This window comes from Canis lupus, chromosome 27, assembly GCF_048164855.1.
Source record: "Canis lupus baileyi chromosome 27, mCanLup2.hap1, whole genome shotgun sequence".
Taxonomy (NCBI): Eukaryota; Metazoa; Chordata; class Mammalia; order Carnivora; family Canidae; genus Canis; species Canis lupus.
Window position 1 is genome coordinate 38,676,499 of NC_132864.1, and position 24,268 is coordinate 38,700,766.

At 41.3% G+C, this 24,268-nt stretch overlaps 1 protein-coding gene across 1 annotated transcript in view; it reads left to right on the forward strand.

Moving 5' to 3' along the window:
• PI4KA (phosphatidylinositol 4-kinase alpha) overlaps positions 1-24,268 on the forward strand; it is a 118,768-nt gene that overhangs the window by 17,423 nt on the left and 77,077 nt on the right. Inside the window, exons 2-13 of the mRNA XM_072803635.1 lie at positions 3,117-3,233; positions 7,880-7,973; positions 10,384-10,472; positions 13,050-13,122; positions 13,740-13,999; positions 14,738-14,804; positions 17,685-17,833; positions 20,102-20,167; positions 20,733-20,829; positions 22,253-22,444; positions 22,942-23,042; positions 23,679-23,808. Of these exons, the coding sequence (XP_072659736.1) occupies positions 3,117-3,233; positions 7,880-7,973; positions 10,384-10,472; positions 13,050-13,122; positions 13,740-13,999; positions 14,738-14,804; positions 17,685-17,833; positions 20,102-20,167; positions 20,733-20,829; positions 22,253-22,444; positions 22,942-23,042; positions 23,679-23,808 (1,435 nt within the window). The remainder of the gene's footprint in view (positions 1-3,116; positions 3,234-7,879; positions 7,974-10,383; positions 10,473-13,049; positions 13,123-13,739; positions 14,000-14,737; positions 14,805-17,684; positions 17,834-20,101; positions 20,168-20,732; positions 20,830-22,252; positions 22,445-22,941; positions 23,043-23,678; positions 23,809-24,268) is intronic.

Consider the following 24,268-nt stretch of genomic DNA (forward strand, 5'->3'; position numbering starts at 1 on the left):
TATATAAATATTTTCAAGAGAAAGGATTACTAGTCCTTAGGTAAGAAGACTTGCAATCTCTAGGGACAGAGAAAAGGACTGAGAGCAAAAATATTTAAAATCTTAAGTGTATATGTATTTGGCATGTGGTGATATTGAGTTATCTTTTTGTGTACAGTCATATTTTTTCTATATATAATAATGAGGTTATGACAATTTTGAGGAGTTCCAAGTTTCCATTTTATCTTGTAGCACATTAGCTTCACCTGTCAGGTATGTGGCATTGTATATCTTCTGTGTGTTTGAACAAGGTGTTGGTAAAGTATTGCACAGAACAAAGTACGTAGATTTTGACAGGGCCTCAGACTCCTCCCTTTGGTTCCATGGTGGTCAATCAGCATTCTTTGGATCTCATTGACTCAGTCTGCTATAAGTCCACTTTCTTCGATTTCTTATTTATAGGGATGTTTCTTGAGAGATTATTCTTTTTGTCAGGATGTGAGATTCACTGGTGGAAGAGTCTGGAGTCTCTGAAACCATCACTTTATTGTGGTTGGTCTGTAGCTCTCTTTGTATTTTATTTTCCCCTCTGACTGTAAAATGGAGGGACATTGAAGAAAAGTGGGAATTTAATATTTCCATTCCTCTCTTGCCTGTTACTTTATGCTCTTTTAACTATTTAATCATAAAAGTATGGATTTTCCCCCATATGTATGTATTTTTAACTTACATGTTTTCCCTGATTGTAACATTTTCTCCTAGAACATGTTTTGGCAAATATTTAAAAAGCACAAAGAAGGGATCCCTGGGTGGCGCAGCGGTTTGGCGCCTGCCTTTGGCCCAGGGCGCGATCCTGGAGACCCGGGATCGAATCCCACGTCAGGCTCCCGGTGCATGGAGCCTGCTTCTCCCTCCTCCTGTGTCTCTGCCTCTTTCTCTCTCTCTATGTCTATAATGAATAAATAAATAAATCTTTAAAAAAAAAAAAAAAGCACAAAGAAATGTAAAACCTCAGGGCACCTGAGTGGCTCAGTCGGTTATGTCTGACTTGATCTCAGCTTAGGTCTTGATCTCAGGGTCGTGAGTTCAAGCCCCATGTTGGCCTCAAGCTTGAAGCCCACTTAAAAAAAAGAAAAGGAATATAAAACCACTGGTCATTCTACCTCTCATAACTGTCAACATTTTGATGTATTTTCTTCTAGTACTTTTTCTGTCATAATTTAGATCATTCCTCTTATGAATTTATAGAACATTTAAAACATTATTCTGTCATTATTCATTGTTCATGTCATTATTTAGTCTTAGAAAAATATTATTTTTAATGTCTGTATTATTAGGTCAAGTTTTATGAAAGCATTGTTTTTATTAAAAAATTTGGTTGAGGGCAGCCCTGGTGGCGCAGCGGTTTAGCGCCGCCTGCAGCCTGGGGCGTGATCCTGGAGACCCTGGATTGAGTCCCACGTCGGGCTTCCTGCATGGAGCCTGCTTCTCCCCCTGCCTGTGTCTCTGCCTCTCTCTCTCTCTCTCTCTCTCTCTGTATCTCTATGAATAAATAAATAAAATCTTAAAAAAAATTTGGTTGACTATCAGAGTTTCATAGCTTAACCTAATGTTTCAACAAGTGGTGTAATAATTTATTTTCCTAATGTTATTTAGGTTATTTCAGATTTTCAACTGATACACACAAGACTGTGATGAAAATATTTTATTTACATAATCTTTGCCTGAAGATTTCTCATTATTTCTCTCTCTTTTTTTTAAAGATTTATTTATTTATTTATGAGAGAGAGAGAGAGAGAGAGAGAGAGAGAGAGAGAGAGGCAGAGACATAGGAGGAGGGAGAAGCAGGCACCATGCCAGGAGCCCGACGTGGGACTCCATCCCGGGACTCCAGGATCACGCCTGGGCCAAAGGCAGGCAGTAAACCACTGAGCCACCCAGGGATCCCCTATTTCTCTCTCTCTTTTTTAAAAGATTTTATTTATTTATTCATGAGAGACACACAGAAAGAGAGGCAGAGACATAGGTGGAGGGAGAAGCATGCTCCCTGTGGGGAGCCTGATGTGGGACTTGATTCCGGGACCCTGGGATCATGACCTGAGCCAAAGGCAGATGCTCAACCACTGAGGTGCCCAGGCACCCCTCTAATTATTTCTTTACAATCATTCCTAAGAGGAAAATTACTGAAACAAAGAATATTGTCTCTCTTCAGGTTAGAAGGTGCTTCTCTTTCTGGCTTGTTTATTTGCCCTTTTAAAACATCCTTTCTTGTTTAAAATTGCAATGGTAATTGATTGATATTTTCAGGGCAAATCTCAAGCATTACACTGGAATGCCCTTTGTCATTAAAACATCCCACCAGAAAAAAAAAGGGGAGGGGGATGCCTGGGTAGCTCAACAGTATCCCACCAGACTATATGAAGGACAATGAGAGACTTCTCATTGTGTCCATTAATAGAACAGCAATATTGGGGCCTCCTGGTGTGTTTGCTCAGAGATTCTTGTGGCAGGGATTTTCAAGATTGGCATCACCTAATTCCTAGTCATAATAAATCCAGATTTTTAGTTCCTTTATATTAGACATTTACGATTGTTTTGAAAAAATTCAAATTTTTACATATATTTAGTAAATTGCTGACTTATTGTCCATTTGTTTCTGCTAGCCACTCTAATGGTATATCCAGTAACAACAGATACTGTTTGTTGAGCACCTAGTACATACTGTGCATAGTCCTAAGTGCTGTACACACATTTTATCTTTTAAAGAATCCTTCTGGAAGCACTGTGACTATAGGTAGGTTTGGGTAAGCCTCTTGGGCACCACTGAGCAGCAGAGACTGGTGACTGTTCTGACTCTGAATTGCAGACATTAGCTATTGTGCTTGACCTCCTCCATGTATGCATTATTTTAACTCTTGGTCCTGGTTCCTCAGTGCATATATGTTTTACGAGCATGTGTATGATCATTTCAGAAGCTGGAGATGATCTTTCTATGATTATTGAATTGGAAAAAAATGACTTATGGTTATGTAGACTTACTGGGATTTTATGCTACTAGTTTATGTCCTATGTTCTGAATATGGGCTTATATATTTTTTAATCTATGAGTTTTTGTTGTTGTTGGTATCATTTTCTAGGTCCAAAAGCTGCTTTGTATGTGTCCAGTAGACTTCCATGGGATCTTCCAATTGGATGAAAGACGGAGAGATGCAGTGATCGCATTGGGCATTTTCCTCATTGAATCTGATCTTCAAGTAAGTCTTTATTACATCAAAAGTGTTTCTGCAGTGTAAAAGGAGTGTAATTAGAATTTAAATTTGTACGTGATTATATTTACCTGAAGCAGTACTAGAAGAATGCATATGAACCTAATAAAAGTGGTTAGTGATGGTGAGGCAGAGTGGGTGCAACATGTGGGAATAATTTAATTAATATAATTAATGTACACCCTCTTAGGACATTTTGTTTTTTGAATTGTGTGAATAATTAAGTTGTTAAAATAAAGTGGTTTTTGGTTTTTGTGGTGTTTTGTTTTGCCAGAAAGTTAATTAAAATGTTTTGTGAAGTAATTGTGTGCCCTCCAGAGTGGACTTGATTTTCAAGGTCAAATGTTAAAAAAAAAAAATAATGAGGTCAAATGTTCATTGGTCAGACTCAGAGTAACCATTTTTTTTTCCTTCCAAAAGGATAGTGTTCGTTGAGATAATTTTGACATGATATGATCTTTTTTAGAACTATGATAGATATAGGGGCGCCTGGCTGGTGCAGTCAGTGGAGCATGTGATTCTTGATCTCAGGGTTGTAAGTTCAAGCCCCATGTTGGGTGTAGAGATTACTTAAAAATTTTAAAGAATTTTTAAAATTTTATTTATTTATTTTTTAAAAGATTTTATTTATTTATTCATGGGAGACACAGAGAGAGAGAGAGAGGTAGAGACATAGAGGGAGAAGCAGGCTCCATGCAGGGACCCTGATGTGGGACTTGATCCGGGGACTCCAGGATTACTCCCTGAGCCAAAGGCAGACACTCAACTGCTGAGCCACCTAGGCATCCCTAAAAAAATCTTTTTTTAAAAAAAACATTTGTTTCTTTTATTTGAGAGATAGAAAAAAAAAAAATCACAAGTGGGGGGAGAGGAGGAGAGCGTGGGAGAAGGAGACTCCCCACTGAGCAGGGAGCTGGAAGCTGGAAGTGGTGCTTGATCCCAGGACCCCAGGATCATGATCCTGTGTGGAAGGCGGATGCTTAACCAACTAAGCCACTCAGGCATCCCTAAAAATTAAAAAAAAAAAATCTTAAAAACCATGATAGATATAAAATAAGTTTTAGATTACATGTTAATGTGTCTTTTAGAGGTAATTTAAAAATCAGTGTTGTGTTGTTGTGGCTCCAACAAAAAATGATGTGGCTTTTTTTTTTTTTTTTTTTTAGAATTTCCCAAGTTTAATTGAAGCAAATGGGTAGTCACTGAATACAGAATCTATTATTTGTTTATTTTTGTCATTATCAAAAATCACTTTTAATTTCATATTTAATCATGCTATGTTAGGAAAATAAAGATGTTAGATATTTGAATTTTTATTTATCTAAAAATATGTGTCCTGGAAATTTAACTTTAGTAAAGATTAATATTTTTTGACAGAGTATACATTTGAAAAAATAAGCATTTAAAAAAAAGAAAAAATAAGCATTTTAATTTTAGAGTGGTATTTTGAAAATTAGATTGTTTGACGAAGGCCTCATGAAACACCAAAATTAGATGTATTTAATTATTCTTCCTATTTATTTATAGATGTGAAAAGAAAGAAAACCATTTCTACTTTTCTATTTGCAAAGTCCTATTTAAATTTAAATATAAAGGGGTGCCTGTGTGGCTCCATCAGTTAAGCATCTGCCCTTGGCTCTGGTCATGATCCTGGGGTCCTGGGATAGAGCACTGTATCGCACTCCCTGCTCGGCCAGAAGTCTATTTCTCTGTCTCCCTCTGCCATTCCCCCCACTTGTGGTCTCTGGCTCTCCCTATCTTTGTCAAAAAGATAAATAAAATCTTTTAAAATAAATAAATAAATTTAAATATAAAGGGAGGAAAATAATTTTTAAAATAATCTATATGAGGAACTCCTATTCAAATATGTATAATCGAAAATATCTGGCAAACATATTACTTAATAAATTTATCTGTAAGTTCCTAATATTTGTGGTAGGTTTTTTAGGGTGGCAAGGAAGAGACAAATACAAATTACCTTTGGTGGTATAATTTGGGTTCTTGGTCAGGATTGGCAGGACCTGGGGTAGCAACTTATGTTCCCTGAGCCATGTAGTCTGCCATTGCTTCCAGGAAGCCATTGGCTTCCCCGACACCAGGAGAGCAGCCCATCAGTCTTCACCAGCCCTCTGAGCCCTGAGCCCTAGGGACCAGCTTTCTCTTGGTTCACCGGGTGTTGATGTTCCCCGCCTCCATCCAGGATGGGCTGTGGTCCTGGCCTCCATGTGCAGTCACTGTGCTGCCCTGGCAGCAGCTGTGGCCAGAGTAGCAGAAGTAGTTTACTACATGTATAAAAGCCATAAAGGGCTATACAGGAGAGAACACCTGGGGTCACTTTCTCTGTAGGGAGCCATGCCTTACATATCCTTCAGAGTTTTGTACATTGGGATCCTGGACAGATGTAGCCAGCTCCTTTAGCTGATTTGGAGGAAATGTTTTGTTTTTGCTAAAGAAAGTTCTCTATTTGTTGTGGTTATCTGTTGTGGTGTAACAAACTACCCCAAAATTTGGTGGCTTAATACAACAGGTTGGTTATTGTTTTGGGTTTTTTTCTCATGGATCTGCAATTTAGACTGAGCACAAAAGAGTCACTGTCTCTGCTCCATTCAGTGTCACCTCAAGTGGCTTGAAGGCTAGGGGCTGGAATCACCTGAAGTCTTGTTCATGCACGTGTGTGGGTTGATCCTGGCTCTTGGCTGGGACCTAAGCTAGGGCTCTCAGCCAGAGCACTCCTAGGTACATGACATCTCCATGTGGCCTGGCCTGTGTCACTTTGTCACAATGTAATGTCTGGGTCCCAAGGATATATGTCCTGAGAAAAAGGCAGATGGATGCTGCACTGCCTTCTTTAACCTGGGAGGTCAGTTTCTTAAACTATAGTTGTTTTTGAAAAACAAAAAACTACAGTTTGTTTTTGTTTTTTTGTTTTAAAGTTGTTTTTTTTTTTTTTTTAATTTATTCATGAAAGACACACACACAGAGAGGCAGAGACACAGGCAGAGGGAGAAGCAGGCTCCATGCAGGGAGCTCGAACCAGGACTTGATTCCGGGACTCCAGGATCACGCCCTAGGCCAAAGGCAGGCGCTAAACCACTGAGCTACCCAGGGATCCCCCTACAGTTGACCTTTGAACAACATAGGGTTTAGGGGCACCTATCCCCTGTGCAGTTGAATATCCACGTATAACTTTTGATTCCCCCAAAACTTAGCTACTAATAGCCTACTGCTGACCAGAAGCCTTACGAAAAACAATAAAGTAAGCTAGAGAAAAGAAAATGTTATTAAGAAGACCATAAGGAAGAGAAAATACATTTATAGTACTGTAAAAAAAAAAGTTCATATATAAATGAACCAGATGTACTTCAGACCTGTGTTGTTCAAGAGTCAACTGTACTTTTAAAAACACCAGAAGCAAGTCAGTAAGGCAGCTCGTTTTCCAGGAGAGGTGAATATGGCTCCACCTTTCCGTGGAAGAAGTGTCACAGAATTTGGAGCCATGTTTTCAATGTCACTAGTGAAACAACCAAAAGAGCCAATCATGGAAGATTACAGTTACATGTCAACTGGCTAGTTTGGAAACTAGAAGAAAGTAGTTTTTGTATTGGCTAATGATGGCTATAAAGTCTGTTGATCAATTTGAGAAAAGCAAAAGGAAACATGTAACAGAAAATTAAAACAAAAAAGAAAGAGGACAAGGGCCATGAATAACAGAAGCATCACCAAGTTTAGAAACCTGTGGCTGGGATCCCTGGGTGGCGCAGCAGTTTGGCGCCTGCCTTTGGCCCAGGGTGCGATCCTGGAGACCCGGGATCGAATCCCACATCAGGCTCCCGGTGCATGGAGCCTGCTTCTTCTGCCTATGTCTCTGCCTCTCTCTCTCTCTGTGACTATCATAAATAAAAAAAAGAAAGAAAGAAAGAAAGAAAGAAAGAAAGAAAGAAAGAAAGAAAGAAAGAAAGAAAGAAAGAAAGAAACTTGTGGCTGTGAGCTTCCCTCAGTGTAGAGGATCTGATCCTGGGGCCCAGTGAAGGGTTTGTGGGCTCTCTGACACTTTTACTGAAGGCGTTTTTTTTTTTTTTAACATTTTTAAATTTTATTTATTCATAGAGACACAGAATGAGAGAGAGGCAGAGACACAGGCAGAGGGAGAAGCAGGCTCCACGCAGGAAGCCCGACGTGGAGCTTGATCCCGGGTCCCGGGATGTGTGGGTTGGACTGATCCTGGGTCCCGGGGTGTGTGGGTTGCACCCTGGACTGAAGGCGGCGCTAAACCGCTGAGCCACCAGGGCTGCCTTACTGAAGGCAGTTTTAAGAGTGTGTGCACATGTACCTTCTTCTGGAGAGGCCATCATGGGGGCCGAGTCCCCAGAGGAGGCCAGAGCCAGGTTGAACATTTAGCCAGCAGCAGAAGGGTGGGTTTTAGCCCTTCCTTAGCACCTTTGCTTCAGGCTGATAGAATAACCTCTGGGTGCCACCTGCTGCTGCCACATGGAAACAGGAATGGTGCTATGTCATGCGAACATCCATCTTTGAGATGATTAGGATGTGTATGCTTTACTTTGGGCTTAGTACTAAAAAGCTACCAGCCACACGTTGTATTGAACATAATTTTTTTGTTTTGTTTTGTTTTTAAGCACAAAGATTCTGTGGTTCCTTACCTTCTTCGACTGCTTAAAGGTCTTCCAAAAGTGTATTGGGTAGAAGAAAGCACAGCTCGGAAAGGCAGAGGTAATTTTGTACGTTTTCTCTGAATTCAGGGAAGAGCATGCATGCCCACAGTCTGTAGGATCAAGTGTTTAATCATAATAATGTGTCAGTACAATGTTTCGAGTTTGTTCCACCCTTGGCTTTGAGATAGCTGTCTGCCTGTGGTAGCGTGGGCTGTGCTTACTCATTGTTGTCTAGAGCCTTTGGCTGAGGGGGGGGGGGTGTGAGGGCCAGGCTGAGAAAACTGGCTTTGCATTGCACTTTGGGAGTGAGCAGGAACTTGGAGACCTTTAGGAACCTTTTCTCATGTCTTTTTGCCAGAATTGGGTCCCTTGCCCATCCCTGAGCCCTTAGATGAATAGGCTTACTCCTGAAGTGAATCCAGTTCTCCAAATTATATTGCTGCTGCTGAAAAAGGAAGGGTGAGATGAATGTCCAAGACTTGAACACCATGTTCACTATAAATAGTTTATCATTTTGTTGCTGTTGTTGAGTTTTAATTAAATTTTATACCTTTAAAAATGATATGTAAGTCCACTGTGTGCCAGGCATTGTGCTAATAATAAGCACTTGTAAAACTAATGTTCTCATTTATTGATTAACCCAAGACTCCAACATCTGTTTGGAACTTATTTAGAGATCATTAGAGCTTTAGAGATCAGGACCCTGAAAACCAAAGTTTTCTTGTAATCTCCCTCTGTGAGGCCTGAGGCCCACTTTCGGATATAGCAGCAGGTTGGTGCCTATAGAGAAGGCCCTTGTCATTTTCATTGGTGGCATGACCCTAATTTGTTGGGTGGGCTCAGCTTGCTAAAGATGGGTTTTGCTGTTCTCATGCTGTTCTCTTGTCCTTTGGGTTTCATCATTTCTGGTAACCTACTGTGGCTAAAACTGGCAGATCCCAAATTATGCATGTATCCTGGAATTTAAAGGACTATAATTTTTTTATTGAAATGTAGCTGACACACAATATTATATTAGTTCCAGACATACAACATAGCGATTGGAAGTTTATACACCTTACAAAATGATCATAATGATAAATCTAGTTACCGTCTGTCAGTCTGTCACCAATATTCCCTATGTTGTGCATTCTGTCCCTATGCCTTCTTTGTTTTAGAGCTGGAAATTTGTACCTTTTAATCCCCTTTCCCTATTTTGCCCATCCTCCCACCCTAAAGGACTACAGATGAAATAGAAAGCATTGCTAAAAAGTCAAACATTTCTGTCCACCACTTAATTTGGGGAGAAGTAGAGTATCAGTAGATTGATTCTGTTTTCTTTTCTTTCAAAACAAGTATCACTTCTATGTATGTAACTCCTCATCAGGGTGAAAGTTTTTAGCACTATATGAAACATTGTTAGAGATAAATAAATTTCCACTTAGCTGGTAACATGTCATTCTTTTATTTTTTTATTAAGGCAGTATGATTTATGCTTTTTAAATTCTAGAGGATTAGTTCTCAAAGTCCATCCAGGACCAGCAGCATCAGTGTCACCAGGCAACTTGTCAGAAATGCAGATTCTTGGTTCCCACATCAGAGCTTCTGAATTAGAACTCTAGGGCTAGGAAAAGCTGGCAGTCTGCATTTTAACAAGCCTCCAGGTGATTCTGATCACACTCAAGTTTACAAAGGACCTAGAGCTGCATTTTAAAATCATAGATACAAATGTAAACATGTAACAGTCTTCTGCCATGTACTATGAATAGATCATAAAATAGTGGATAGGTCTCTATTCTTGGTTAAATATTCAACATTCAAAATTGATTAAATATTCAATAGCGATGGGACTTACACAGCAGTGATTCTGACATTTTTAAAGTGCACGCCATAGAAGCTTTGGTCTTTTAGGTTCAGTGATCCCTTCCCAACCTTGAAGCCATGCTCCTGAGAACCTCCCCATGAGGAGATTGGTAGTGGAAGGGCTTAAAAACCTATTAGGAATAGAGCAGTAAATCTTTGGAAGTTCTTATTAGAGTTTTCTCCGTTTGTCAAAATAAAGCAAAAAAGAAATATAAATATTTAATTTAAAGTAGTAATTGGTATTTGACAGTTAGCCTCCATGTACCATCTCTTCTACTCTATTAGGATTGGCTTCTCACCCTGGGTAGAAATTTAGATCAGGAATAAAAAAATAGAGTCTGTCAATGTGGGGAGAAACTATAATCTCAAACTATAAATTGGCTCAGAAATATTTAAGTTTATTGAACCAAAACATTTTATTAAAAGAAAAGTTAGGCGTATTTCTTAGGAAACCTGTTGGGCCCGTATCTCTTCTTTGGAGGTTCACTTCATTGATAACAGCCATCCCTGTAGACTGGTCCGTTGGCAGGCGCTGTGAGAGAGGGGACTTAGTGAATCAGGTGGCCCGGAGGTGTGGCCCTGTGTCTCAGTGGTAATGATCTGACTTGTGTCTGTGTGCCTTCCAGCCACCCTTCCAGTTGCAGAGAGCTTCAGCTTCTGCTTGGTCACTTTGCTGTCTGATGTGGCTTATAGGGACCCCTCACTTAGGGATGAGGTAAGTGTGTGGTGAACTGGAGTGCATTTCTCTGCAATCAAAAAGAGTCCCAAAGTAACGAAAAGAGTAAAAAAATTTTGAAGTGATTGGGTTGTTTTGGTTGATTTTTTTTGTACAAACATACCTAAGAAATGTTCAGTACTTACTTGTAGTACTTTCCAGGTTACCCAGTAACCTCTTGATTCTTGTCTCATCCAGCTTTCCCCATAGCCCTGTGAGGTAAGCAGCAAAAAGCAGATGCAGCTCACTTTCCTGACTCTCCATTGGGGATTTTTTTTTTTAAAGATTTTATTTATTTATTAATGAGAGATACAGAGAGAGAGGCAGAGACACAGGCAGAGAGAGGCAGAGAGAGAGAAAAGCAGGCTTCATGCAGGGAGCCTGACATGGGACTTGATCCTGGGTCTCCAGGATCATGCCCTGGGTGGAAGGCAGGCGCCAGACTGCTGAGCCACCCAGGCTTCACTCCGCTGGGGATTTTTTTTTTTTTTTTTTTTTTTTTTACGATAGTCACAGAGAGAGAGAGAGAGGCAGAGACACAGGCAGAGGGAGAAGCAGGCTCCATGCACTGGGAGCCTGATGTGGGATTTGATCCTGGGTCTCCAGGATCACGCCCTGAGCCAAAGGCAGGCGCTAAACCGCTGCGCCACCCAGGGATCCCCCCACTGGGGATTGAAGTCATTCATAGAAGGGAATTATCTAGGTAGTTGAAATTACACCCAGATTTTAAGTGCCCAGATTTTTTTAGTTTTAGTTTATTTTGTTGAAATGTTACGTAAATGCTTCTGTACTCTTTTCCTCTTTAAACAAAGAATACAGTCATAACCTCAACTTTTTCTTAGTCACATGTTTTATTTTGAAAATCAGTTTGTATATGCCGCTATCCTCAGTTCCTGCCAAGGAAGGCATGGTTGCCTGTCTATATGTTAAACATTCCCAGCTAGCTGTGCTTTTGAATTCTTGTATCTGTTTTTTAATTTTTAAAATTTCTCTCCTTAACCAAACTATAAATTCTGCTGTCAGTATTTCTGCCATTAACAGTCTTTTCCATCCTTCTTTCTTAGTTTAGTTTCTTTATTTGAAGGTTGGCCAAAGAGATAACTAGATATATTAGAATTGTATATCATTATTTCAGAAGTTAGCAAGCTATAAGTTAAGGGCTCTTCTATAAAATTTATCAAAACGTCAGTACTAAAGATGATGGCCTAACTTTAATGCACAAAATGGAGAAAGTCTCGCTTTTCAAGTCTTCATATGTTATTCAGCATCATTTAACATTAGCAAAATGTCAGAAATTTACCTTGATTAGGAAAATGTCATAGGAGGCCAGTTTTATTCTTTTCTCTTTGCCTGGGGTTTCCAAGACTGGTAGTGAGGGAAAATAAGGTAGATGTAGTCTAGTTGATCTTCATCAAAGCATTAGACAAACACCCCTCGTGACATCCTGGATCTGGAATATGGGCCGAGGACCAAAATAATTTAGAAATTTTGTGGAGCTGCCTGAAGGACCACCCCAGAGGGTGACAGGTGTGCCAGCCCAGCAGAAGCCTCCCTTAGTCTATCCCCCTACCATTGAAGCAAAAGGAGCCAGGGCCATCAATGAAGATTCAGAAAACAAGATGGTTTCGTTTTTAGATGACACAACACTGGGAATCAGAGGCCAGTATGATGAACTGGCCTAAGTTCAGCTAAGCCCCTGAGCTTTGGTAGGAATCAATGACAGGCAAAAAATACCAGCAGCATCAGTAGAGGCATAAAAAAGATTCAAGTCTTTTTTTTTTAATTTTTTTTTAATTTTTATTTATTTATGATAGTCACACACAGAGAGAGAGAGAGAGGCAGAGACACAGGCAGAGGGAGAAGCAGGCTCCATGCACCGGGAGCCCGACATGGGATTCGATCCCGGGTCTCCAGGATCACGCCCTGGGCCAAAGGCAGGCGCTAAACCGCTGCGCCACCCAGGGATCCCTCAAGTCTTTTTTGTATCGGTAAGCTCATTGAGCCAGCAGAGTGAAGTGGCTGCCGATAAGCTGATGTCATGTACATGGAAGTCTAGAATCTGTTTTGAGTGTGGTGATTACTTAGGGTGGTTTCCAACATCCCTGGAATATTAATGTATTTTCCTGAGCAGCACAATTCGATACTGTTTATGAAACATGGGACTGCTGTGAAATCAGAAGCAGGCACTCAGCGTCATAAAGGATATGTAAACCTAAGGAATAGATTAAAACAACTGGGGATATTTGCCATGAAAAGAGCTTTGGGGGCCTAATACCCGTTTCTAGAATATGGAGAAAGGAGTGGCTCTAAGAGCCAGGGGTCACAAGCTCCAGAGGACAATATTGGCCAGAGTTAGGAGGCACTCTGGACCAACCCAGGAGGGCTGGTTTCTGTCCCTGGAAGTTCAGCCAATTGGCCATTTGGCACAGCTGTCAAGCTATCATTTGGGGACTTATGTATCAGACCTGGGTTTGGACAAGATAATGTCTAAAGCTCCTTCTAATTCTGAATGAATTTTGTGATACTTCTCTGATTTTGTTTATAAGTTTATCTTTTCTGTTTCCTTGGCTATTACAGATTTTAGAAGCACTTTTGCAGGTTTTGCATGTCCTTTTGGGAATGTGCCAGGCCTTGGAGATTCAAGAAAAAGGTACAATTATAGATCTAAGGCTTTTTTTTCCTCCTTAATGGCTTTGTGAATACTTTTTTCCCCTTGCTTTTCCCAGTCTTCTTTTTTGTGCTTCACTATTTGTGTACCGGATGGGTGAAACCTTCCTATATTAGTTTGCCTTCATTGCGTGTTAGTTAAGCAGCCACAAGGGGGTCATGACCACAGCTCTGCCTACTACCTGAATGCCAGATGACCTAAGTCAAGTCACCTCACACTTTCTGGGCCTCAGTTTCTTTACCTATAACATGCTTGACTGCCTCTAGTGTACGGCTACCAACATAATCCCAGGAGGAAGAATTATATTGTTTAAATATAGTAGAGTTGCCTGATAACAGGATTTTCCTGTGTTACTGATTTGGGTATACTATGCATAGATTGAGACCTCCCAAAGAGAACAGCTGTGTACAACAGGGATGTAGTCCAAAGTTGTGGTTCATGTCAGCCCTTGGGGCTGACCTATTGATGTGACTTGTTCTGACCCCTCATATTTGCTAGGGGGTAGGTTATGAGATGTCAACCAGTATTACAAGCTGGTGCAGCACAGCTCTCTCTCAGGGAACGTTCTGGTATCGGAACATTTTCACTTTGTCTTCTAGAATACCTTTGCAAATACGCGATCCCGTGCCTGATAGGAATCTCACGAGCGTTTGGCCGTTACAGCAACACAGAAGAGTCTCTCCTTTCAAAACTGTTCCCCAAAGTCCCTCCTCATTCCCTCCGAGTCCCTGAGGAGCTTGAAGGTGTACGGAGGCGATCCTTCAATGACTTCCGCTCCATCCTCCCCAGCAATCTGCTGACGGTGTGTCAGGAGGGCACCCTGAAGAGGAAGACCAGCAGCGTGTCTAGCATCTCTCAGGTGGGGCTTTAAGCCTGGGCCACAGGCAGAGAGGTCAGGTCTTGTTAAGTGTTCACTCGAAGAAAATCCCACTGGTGTCCTGTTCAAGGAAACTCACGAAACAGAAAAGGTTCTCACTGAAATTCTCTGTAATACAAAGGCTTACTTTGGCCTTTTGAGATTTATAAGTGATTTCATCTCCTAGTCTGAAGTATTTATTTTGTAGCAGTTGGGTGCAAAGCTCTATTCTGAGTGGGAGATAGTTGATGCCCTTTAAGTATATAGTTGACTCATTGAGACAAGCTAAAGACACCAAATGCTAAGAATAATTCACCTCAGTAATGAAGCATAAAATATATAGCTAGACATGAAGAATTTAGGGATATGGTATACAGTAGAGAACACTTAGCTAAGGTGGGCTTCATGGAGGAGGTAAGGCACAAACCAGGACTAGAGGTATACACATTGGGCTGACAGAGAGAATCTTGTCTTTTTTTTTCTTTTTTTAAAAGATTTTATTTATTTGTTCATGAGAGACATGAAAGAAAGAGAAAGAGAGAGAGGCAGAGACACAGGCAGAGGGAGAAGCAGGCTCCATACAGGGAGCCCGACATAGGACTCGATCCTAGGTCCCCAGGATCATGCCCTGGGCTGAAGGTGGCGCTGAGCTACCGGGGCTGCCTGAGAATCTTGTCTAAAGCAAAACTGACTGAAGTTTAACTGGCCTTTTCTAATCTGTAAGGTGGTTTTGTGTTTCAGGTCAGCCCTGAACGTGGAATGCCCCCTCCCAGTTCCCCTGGAGGATCTGCTTTTCACTACTTTGAAGGTGGGCTTCACCTTTCTGACAGGAATATTGACCTGGTACTTGGAGAGCAGATGTTTTACATCACTGTGACTTCTTGTTTTGTAAAAAAAAAAAATTTTTTAAATGCTATTAATAACACTATTGTCATGCATTTAGAGAGACAAGCTTTTATTTATTTATTTATTTATTTATTTATTTATAGAAAGCATTTATTTTCTATTTCTGTTTAAACTTCTTAAAATTTAATTTTAAAATATTTCAAATGTGGAGAAAAGTACAGAAAATAATATACAGATCCTCATGTACCTATTATCAGGATTTTAATAAAATTAACCTATGAAAGCACTGGTTTTCAGTGAAAGTAATAATGGTGGGCTGGCTCTTTTTTGTCTTAAAGTCATTAGGTATTTAAATAATTTTTTTTTTTAGATTTTTTATTTATTTATTCATGAGAGACAGAGAGAGAGGCAGAGACACAGGCAGAGGGAGAAGTAGGCTTCCCACAGGGTGTCTGATGTGGGACTGAGCAAAAGGCAGACGCTTAACCACTGATCCACTGATCCACCCAGGTGTCCCAAAAATAATATTTTTAAAAAACATAATAATGATATGAGTAGTACTCTTTTTTTTTTAAGATTTTATTTATTCATGAGAGACACAGAAAGAGGCAGGGACACAGGCAGAGGGAGAAACAGGCTCCTTACGGGGAGCCTGATGTGGGACTTTATACTGGGACCCCAGGATCATGACCTGAGCCAAAGGCAGATGCTCAACCACTGAGCCACCCACGTGCCTTTGTAAGAATGTTTTTAAAGAGTTATTTCTTAAAAGCACAAATCATTTCTACCTTAAAAACTTTAAATGACTCCTTCCCTGTATGAATCCCAAATCTTAGATCCTTGACTCTGCCGTTCTTGTCTTCTGCCTGTATCTCTGCCCCCCACGCTGACTCTGCCACGCAGGGCTTAATTCCTATTTCATAGCATCTATCTGGGAGATGCCCTCTAACCACAAACCTATCTTTTTTTTTTTTTTGTTTTTGTTTTTTTCAAACCTATCTTCTTTTTAATTTTTATTATTTAAAAAAATAAATTTGTATATATTTTAGGTATACAACACAAAGATTTGATATACGTATATGTATGTATGTGGTGGTGGTGAAATGATGACTCCAATCACATCCTTTTCCTTATGGTTACTTTTTTTTTTTTTTTAATGCATGGATAGCACCTGAAATGTACCCTTTTAGCAACTTTCCAGTATTTGATGCCATATTATTAACTATCATCATCATGCTATACATTAGATCTCTAGACTTATTCATCTTACTTAACTACAACTTTATACCCTTTGACCAACATCTGCCCATTTCTCCCATCTCCCTGCTCTCTGGTGACAATTGCTCACCTCTCTGGTCCCACGTATTCGACTTTTTTTAAGTGTCCACATACAAGTGAGATCATGGACTTATTTTTTGTCCATGTCTGGCTTATTTCATTTACCACAATGTCCTCTAGGTTCATCCATGTTATAACAAATAGCAAAATCTCCTTTCGTAAGGCAAATATTTCATTATGTGTGTATGTATGTATCTAGCACTTATGAATAGCAAAAAATAAATACGTGCAGCCTGGGTGGCTCAGCGGTTTAGCACCACCTTCGGCCCAGGGCCTCATCCTGGAGACCTGGGATCGAGTCCCACATCGGGCTCCCTGCATGGAGCCTGCTTCTCCCTCTGCCTGTGTCTCTGCCTCTCTCTCTCTCTCTCTCTCTCTCTGTCTCTCATGAATAAATAAATAAAATCTTTAAAAAAAGGAATAAATACATTTATTTGTGTAAGTATGTATATTTACACATATTTGACACATACACACACTCCTTACCTTCTTCCCTACCTACTTGCTTTAAACCAGCTTTGTTCTCACTCTTTCCTCATTCATTCCTTCCTTCAGAGGTCATTTATGATGTTGGCCTCCAGTGTCTCAATTGCTCTCAATATTATTGACTATTCTCTGTTGTATGTTGCCTATTTGTTCTCATGGGATCCATTTCCCTTTAGTTAGGTCAACAGAGCATCACTAGCATCATAGAACTGCACACAGCTTTGACACAATCAAGACTAAACTCAGCTCTCTGCTTTTTCTGTGCCACAGGTCTTCAGAAAGTAATAAAATTCTTTTTTTTTTAAGATTTTTATTTATTTATTCACGAGAGAGAGAGAGAGAGAGAGGCAGAGACACAGGCAGAGGCAGAAGCAGGCTCCATGCAGGGAGCCTGACGTGGGACTTGATCCTGGGTCTCCAGGATCACGCCCTGGGCTGCAGATGGTGCTAAACCGCTGAGCCACCGGGGCTGCCCTATTATTTGTTTTTTAATGGATTGTTAATTATCACTATTTAATAGAGAAATATTACAAACTTATTTTCTAGTCATAGTCTCATCATAGATTTCTAATAATGGATTTTCAAGTAATTATAGGCTTTTGGGGTTCATATTTATTCATAAGTGTTGGGTGATTGACTTTATTTTTGTTCTGATTTTGAAACATCTAATAATATGCATTTTCTGTTTTGGTGGGAAAATATCTTGGAATCCTGTGGACCTGAAACTTTTACATCTGTCCACCTTTAAAATGATGTAATACTTTTTTTTTCTTCCCACGTTATTAGACTGTGTTGAAGATACTAGGACATGATTATATCTGAACTTTGATGTGAAATGCTCCCATGAGAGGCATCACTCTCCAAGGATTTGAAATCCAGCCTTGTTCGTTAAAAAACATAGAATTGGAGTATAAACAAAGCAAAATCTATGCCTTTGTTAGTTATTGAGGGAATCAGCTTGAGGAAGTATCCTGATCGTGTATGACTGTAGCTGACTTTCTGGTTTTTTCCCTGCCAGTCTCTTACTTACCTGATGGGAGTGCCCTGGAGCCCGATTACTACTTCTCCACCATAAGTTCCAGCTTCTCAGTTTCTCCTCTTTTCAATGGCATCACCTATAAGGAGTTCAATATTCCACTAGAAATGCTCCGAGAACTCTTAAACTTGGTAAGGAAAGCATTGGTGGCTAAATAAGCCCTGTGTTACTTCAATCAGTAAAATTGCTATTGGTATAAACATGTTTTGTTTTGTTTTGTTTTGTTTTGTTTTGTTTTTTAAGAGAGTGGTGAGTGGTTGGGGAGGATCAGAGGGAGAGAGGGCATCTTTTTATTTTATTTATTAATTTTTTTTTGAGGGCATCTTTTTTTTTTTTGACATTTTTTTTAATTTATTTTTTATTGGTGTTCAATTTACCAACATACAGAATAACCCCCCAGGAGGGCATCTTTTTAAAGATTTATTTATTTTAAAGAGGGAGAGTGAGAGAGAGAGTAAATCAGCACAAGTGGGAGGGGCAGAAGGAGAAGGAGAAGGAATCTCAAGCGACTCCGCGCTAAGCATAGAGCCCAACATGGGGCTCAGTCTCACAAGCCTGAGATCGAGATCTGAGCCAAATCAAGAGGTCAGATGCTTAACCAACTGAGCCACCCAGATACCCAAGCCTGGTTTTGGTTCTTTTTTTCCGAAAGAAAAACTAAGAGTTTTTTAGTATTTCAGAATATAACTTAGAAGTCATAAATTTTCAATGGAAGAAGGAAGGAGAGTAACATTCTTGGAGTTGTTTGTGCAATGTTTTTGTTGAATCCTTATAGCACTTGTGGGAGAGGCATTTGGAGGTAGGGCAATCAGTGCCAAATACATCAAGAATCCATCAACAAAGAGCAGGCCTGGGGCTCAGCCCAGGGAATCTGACTCCAAGTCTAGTTCCTATTGCACCTGTCTTCTTCTCATGGGCTGATATTTTTAGATCAATACAAAAATAAATTTTTCATATTTGGGTACCTTGGGATGACCTCTGAGGTGATGCCAGAGAAGACATTGGTGCCATTGTCCCAGTCCTGAAATAGATGGATCTTTGATCCAGGGACTCTGAAGGTGATATGATTGAGGTGAATTCCTCTGAGACAGATTCAAGTGGATAGACTAAAGACATTATCAGGGATAGACTCTAAAAATAAGACTTTTTTCTTTGGAAAGAATGAGAGGGTCTCCCTCAGTGTAGAATGTGAACAGGAATCACTCAAAGAGGATGGCTTTGGGCTGAAGATGTATTAAGACATTAGAGCAGGTGTGCCTGGGTGGCTCAGTCAGTTGAAGTCTCAACCCTTGATCTCAGCTCAGGTCTTGATCTCAGGCTCGTGAGTTGAAGCCCCAACTTGGGGTCCATACTGGGCATGGAGCCTACTTTAAAAAAAAGACATTAAAACATTGCCAATAATTGATTAGATTAGAGCCACGATGAATTACTAAATAGCCTACAATGTTTTTGAAGTTGCCCTCAAGGAGGAAAACTCTCCCTAAACTGCTCCTCCCTGTTAGTGTCCCAGACAGAACACTGGCCTGGGTGGCCTTCTCAGATGGTCAGGTGGCTCTTCCTCCTATCATATCAGAAATCCCAATTGAAGGCTGCATGTTTTATACTCTTTGTAGAGACAGTTATTTTTTCCAGTATATTTTAACTTCTCAAGGTTAGCTTTTCTTCTAGGCAATTTTTCATTTCTTCTCCTGGCTTGTTGTTTATCATTGTCTATATGTTTTGAAAGTCAGTTTCTTTTTTTTTTTTTTTTTTTTTTTTTTTTTATGAAACTCAGTTTCTTAAAGTACTATAGTTAGGATGGCAGGCGGTTTTATCAGGAGGTTCTGCAATTGACAGAACAATTCATTCCTCTACTAAATGCTATTACAGAGAAAGGGTGGAAGTAGGTGCTTCTGTTAGAAATTTAGGACCTATGCTGCATTCTGAGTACTTAGGCAGGTTCTGAAGAGCTGGTGCACCAGGCCTGCAGAAGGAAGAGGAGTCATCAGGGTCGAGAACTGGCTGTGAAGGTGTCCCTGATGTCTGGGAGGAGGTTTGGGTGAATTGTCAGTGATGTCTGGAATCAGAACACTTTCACATCCTTTAAATGGAAATCTAATGTCAGCAAGTTTGAGGGAGTTGGTTCCTTTCCAGTTTTTAGGTTATTCCAATCAAGGGTAGGAAAACAAATTCCAAGTGATGACAGAATTAAGGACATTTTTTTGTGTTATAGTTTGATGTGGAGCCACAATAAGTATATATTGTTGGCCTACCATTTCCATCGTGTTTTTCGTCACATGAGGTTGTTTGTTATGTGGTTTTTATCTGTCAACACGATTTGTTCTTTAGTAGAAGGAGCTCGCATTCCTGTCTCTTACTGTGTTCATCAGCGGCCTCATGAGATCTTGTTTCCCTCATAGGTGAAGAAGATTGTTGAGGAGCCTGTTCTCAAATCCTTGGATGCAGTCGTAGCCAGCGTGATAGAGGTACAGCCCTTCGGGGCACCATCCTATCAGCCTGATGTGAGCATGTGCATGGAGAGAACAGGAAGAGTTTGTAAATGGGGGCTAGAATGACAGGGTCATCAGTGAATTTTCAGCCTGGTCACCATAGTAACCGCACAACTGCCAGCTGAGAGCTTGCTCTGTGGTGGCTTTTTTAAATCGATCACCTTACAATGGTTTGATGGCTTCTTGGCTGTCTTTCTCTTCCTCTAGTTCCTGTAAGACTCACCAAAGATGGTGAGTTTTCTGTGAGAGGAAGGTGGTTCTTCCCATTAGAACAACACATGGAGAAACCAGTTTGGAAGATGCAGGTGCTGGCCCCCCACAGGCAACTCTGGACAGTCTAAGTGTTTTATTTTCTTTGCCTGATGCTTAAGAGACAGAGGAGAGTAATTCAGGTGTTCCAAGTGGGGAATCATGATAAATGGTCATATCACTCTCTATAACGCTCCATCGGGAATATAATACTCAGCAGGCCTCACCCTAGAAGCCAAAGGGAGGTCCAGAGAGTTTCCGTGGGTGGTCACGTGCCTCTCCTCCCTCACAGGCCAACCCTAACGCTGATCTCTACTACACTACATTCAGCGACCCTCTGTATGTGGCCATGTTCAAGATGCTGCGTGACACTCTGTACTACATGAAAGGTAAGGATAGTTTGTGCCTGCTGTGACTGCGGTGATACTGGGTTCCAGGCCACTGCTGCAAGTCTGCTTCCTTTCTGCCGGGACCACTTAAAAACACGCAAGTAACATGGTCCCATTACTAAAATTTGGGGAGGAAAGCAAATAAGAAAAAAAAATCTGCCCATGATTCTGCACACCTAATACTATCAATGATGGCTCCTTTGGTGGGTTTATTTCCTTAGGAGGTTTTGTGACAGGGCTGTGTTATTTTGTCCAGATCACCCAATCGTGTATATAATTAAGCATTCTATTTTTTTTAATTTAAAAAAACATTCTATTTTAGACATTTCAAAAAGTTTAAGAAAATAAGGCGCTGATCTTTTAACTCAGAAAATAGCTTAGTAGTCTAGCACATGCACACACACAAATTTAGCCTTTCCTTCCATTTTCCCTTTTGTGCATTTTTAAAACCTGTTTCGTGCATTATGTTACAGAATGTTCTCCATCAACATAAGTTTTGATGACAGTGTAGTGTTTTGTCAAGCAGAAGTACTGAATCTAGTTAGCTGTTTTCCTAATTCGGCTCCAGGGGCTCCTGGGAATCTAAGTCTGGCTGGTGACCCAGCAAGTGTTGGATTCACAAAGGAGGGTGGAAGGGACAGCCCTGCCCAGCCTGACCTTCAGGGGCCCCAGGCTTCTTTCCCTACCTGAGCCACATGTGGCTCTTCTGACTTGTGCCCCTCACAGGGATTCTCCTGATTTTTCCAGACCCCAAATATGAGAGTTTGAAGAAGCTACGGACTCTGGGTGCCCCATAGGTACAGCCCTGTAGCCAAGGAATTCTCTTCTTTAGGCTACAACCAGTTTTTCCCCTTAGCTGGCAACCAACAACCTTTACATTAAAAAAAAAAAAATCACTAAAGTATTTCTCCTTATTGGTTGGACCAGTTCCAGCAATGGTACATCCCAGTTTCTGTGTTTCATACATTCAGGTTTTAGTTTATGGACTGCTTAAAACATAGCATGGCTCTCACTTCCCTGGGAAATGGTTATTTCCCGAGTGTCCGGTGGCGTATGTGCTGACAGCCAGCATAACCTATCCAAATTCTTCTTGGTGGGCACTCTTTTTTTTTTTTTTTTTTTTTTTGAGAGAGAGAGAATGCGTGTTTGAGTGGGGAGGGGAGGGGCAAAGGGGGAGAGAGAGAGTCTTAAGCAGGGGCTCAATCGCAGGACCCTGAGATCATGACCTGAGCCAAGATCAAGAGTCAGATGCTTACCCAGCTGAGCCACCCAGATGCTTCTGCAGCGGGCATATTAAAACCAAAGGAGCCAGCAGCAGACCCAATCCTCTTGGGTTTCTGTTAGAGTGAAAGAAACCATAGAGCTGTTGCCTGACTTTTAGTGGTTTTGTTTCCACCTGTAATGCCTGCTGTCTTTCCTACAGACCTCCCAACCTCCTTTGTGAAGGAGATCCATGATTTTGTGCTGGAGCAGTTCAACACCAGCCAGGGGGAGCTTCAGAAGATTCTGCATGATGCAGACCGGATCCACAATGAGCTGAGCCCCCTCAAGCTGCGCTGCCAGGCAAATGCTGCCTGTGTGGACCTCATGGTTTGGGCTGTGAAGGACGAGCAGGGTGAGCATTAGGCCCTACCGTGCCCTAAGTGTCTGGTATCCTGTCCTGAGGTTGAGGAAACTGGACATGGGAGGAGGTTATAGTCAAAGCCACAGGGCCTGTGTGTTCTTTCCACTGCTTCTTGATGGTTCTTTAGGCATTTATGTGGAAAAGTAGGAGCTCCATGCTGGAGGAAAAGGTGCTTGTCTAGGGTGAACAGCAGAATGGGAAGCATGTAGCAGACTGCGGATGAGAGGCTCAGGGCCAGTAGAGAGGAGAAAGCAGTCACACACTGCGTAGAATGGTGTTTTCTCAACAGCAGAAATGGAGAAGATAGGAAGTTTCAGTTAAGGATGCCTGCCTATAAATACTTTCTGGTATAACCAACCACCCATGATTAATAAAGCCTGCAAAAAGTAGGCCTCTGGGCATTTAATTTTATGATTAATTGGTGAACAATATTTTATAAATATTGGCCTTCACTAATTGTCCATACCCTCCTCTCATTTTGAATTTAGGTGCAGAGAATCTTTGCATCAAGCTCTCTGAGAAGCTGCAATCTAAGACATCCAGCAAAGTCATCATTGCTCATTTGCCCTTGCTTATCTGCTGTCTGCAGGTCAGTCCCACTGACACTGGCAAGGCTTTGAGCCCATCCACCAGGGCAATCTTCTTGTTTTATCATTAGGCCCTGGTTGGCATGCCAGGGGCAATCTGACCGGTTGTCTTTAGGAACTTGAGCTAGAGCTTGTTGTGGACACAGTTCAACAATGAGTGGGGGGCTACTGCTGACAGTGAGCCAGGGATTTCTGTGATTTCCAGGTCCAGCTGAGTCCTCCTTTGTGGAGAGGCCTCCCTGTATCTAGAGGCCATTCTCAAGGCCTCAGGCAAAAGTGCTGAGGACACTTGATATCTACAGTCTCTGATCCCAGAGACTCTTGCCAAGATACCAATCCCAGTAACCATATCTGCCCTTGTTCAAAAATCATGTTGTTTACCCTTTCTCCTCTAACTTTGCTTCCAAAAGAAATGGACATGCTTTAGCAATGTATCTCCCAATAGGCTGAACAGAGTCTCTACCACCCTCCTTTCCTGTCTTTTTCTGCCCCATGAGCAAAGTAGCCCTGAGAGTTTTGACCTTGGAAGTTTCTGGTCACACTCATGTATCTGAAAGGTTGTGAGTCTTACTGCTATAAGACAGCCTGCTCAACTGACTACAACCCTTGTTATGTAACGGGTTGATGGTGTGTTGCAGGGTCTGGGCCGCCTGTGTGAGAGGTTCCCGGTGGTGGTGCATTCGGTGACGCCATCTCTTCGGGACTTCCTGGTTGTCCCGTCCCCCGTGCTGGTGAAGCTTTATAAGTGCCACAGTCAGTACCATACAGGTAATGGATGGCTGTACCCAAGGCCACTTCTCCAGCTCCTAAATCCTATGTGCCCCTCAGGCTCCAAGAAAAGGACCACATAACCTTGTATGCGAGCCCACTATGGTTTTTATGACTGAGAAGTTGTGGCTGGGCTGTGCACCTTGCCCTGTACTTGGGCACATTCCTCCTTTATACCTTGCCTCATGGCTTTCTCTACATGACTGCCCTCTGGGCTCCAGTTCTTTCCTTTCTCCTCCTTCCCCTGGCATATACTCCTGCCACCACTGAAGGGCCTTCTAGTCTCACTTTCTCTTTGTTTTTGGCTCCTGCTATCATGGAGACAATCTAAAGCATGAGTCTGACATATCCTGGACACTGGGCCAGGAGCTCTCCATGCTTGATCTCAGCTAGTCCCTATCCCTGCCTCATGAGTGTATTATCATGTTTCTATGACAAGGACATGGGGATCCCTGGGTGG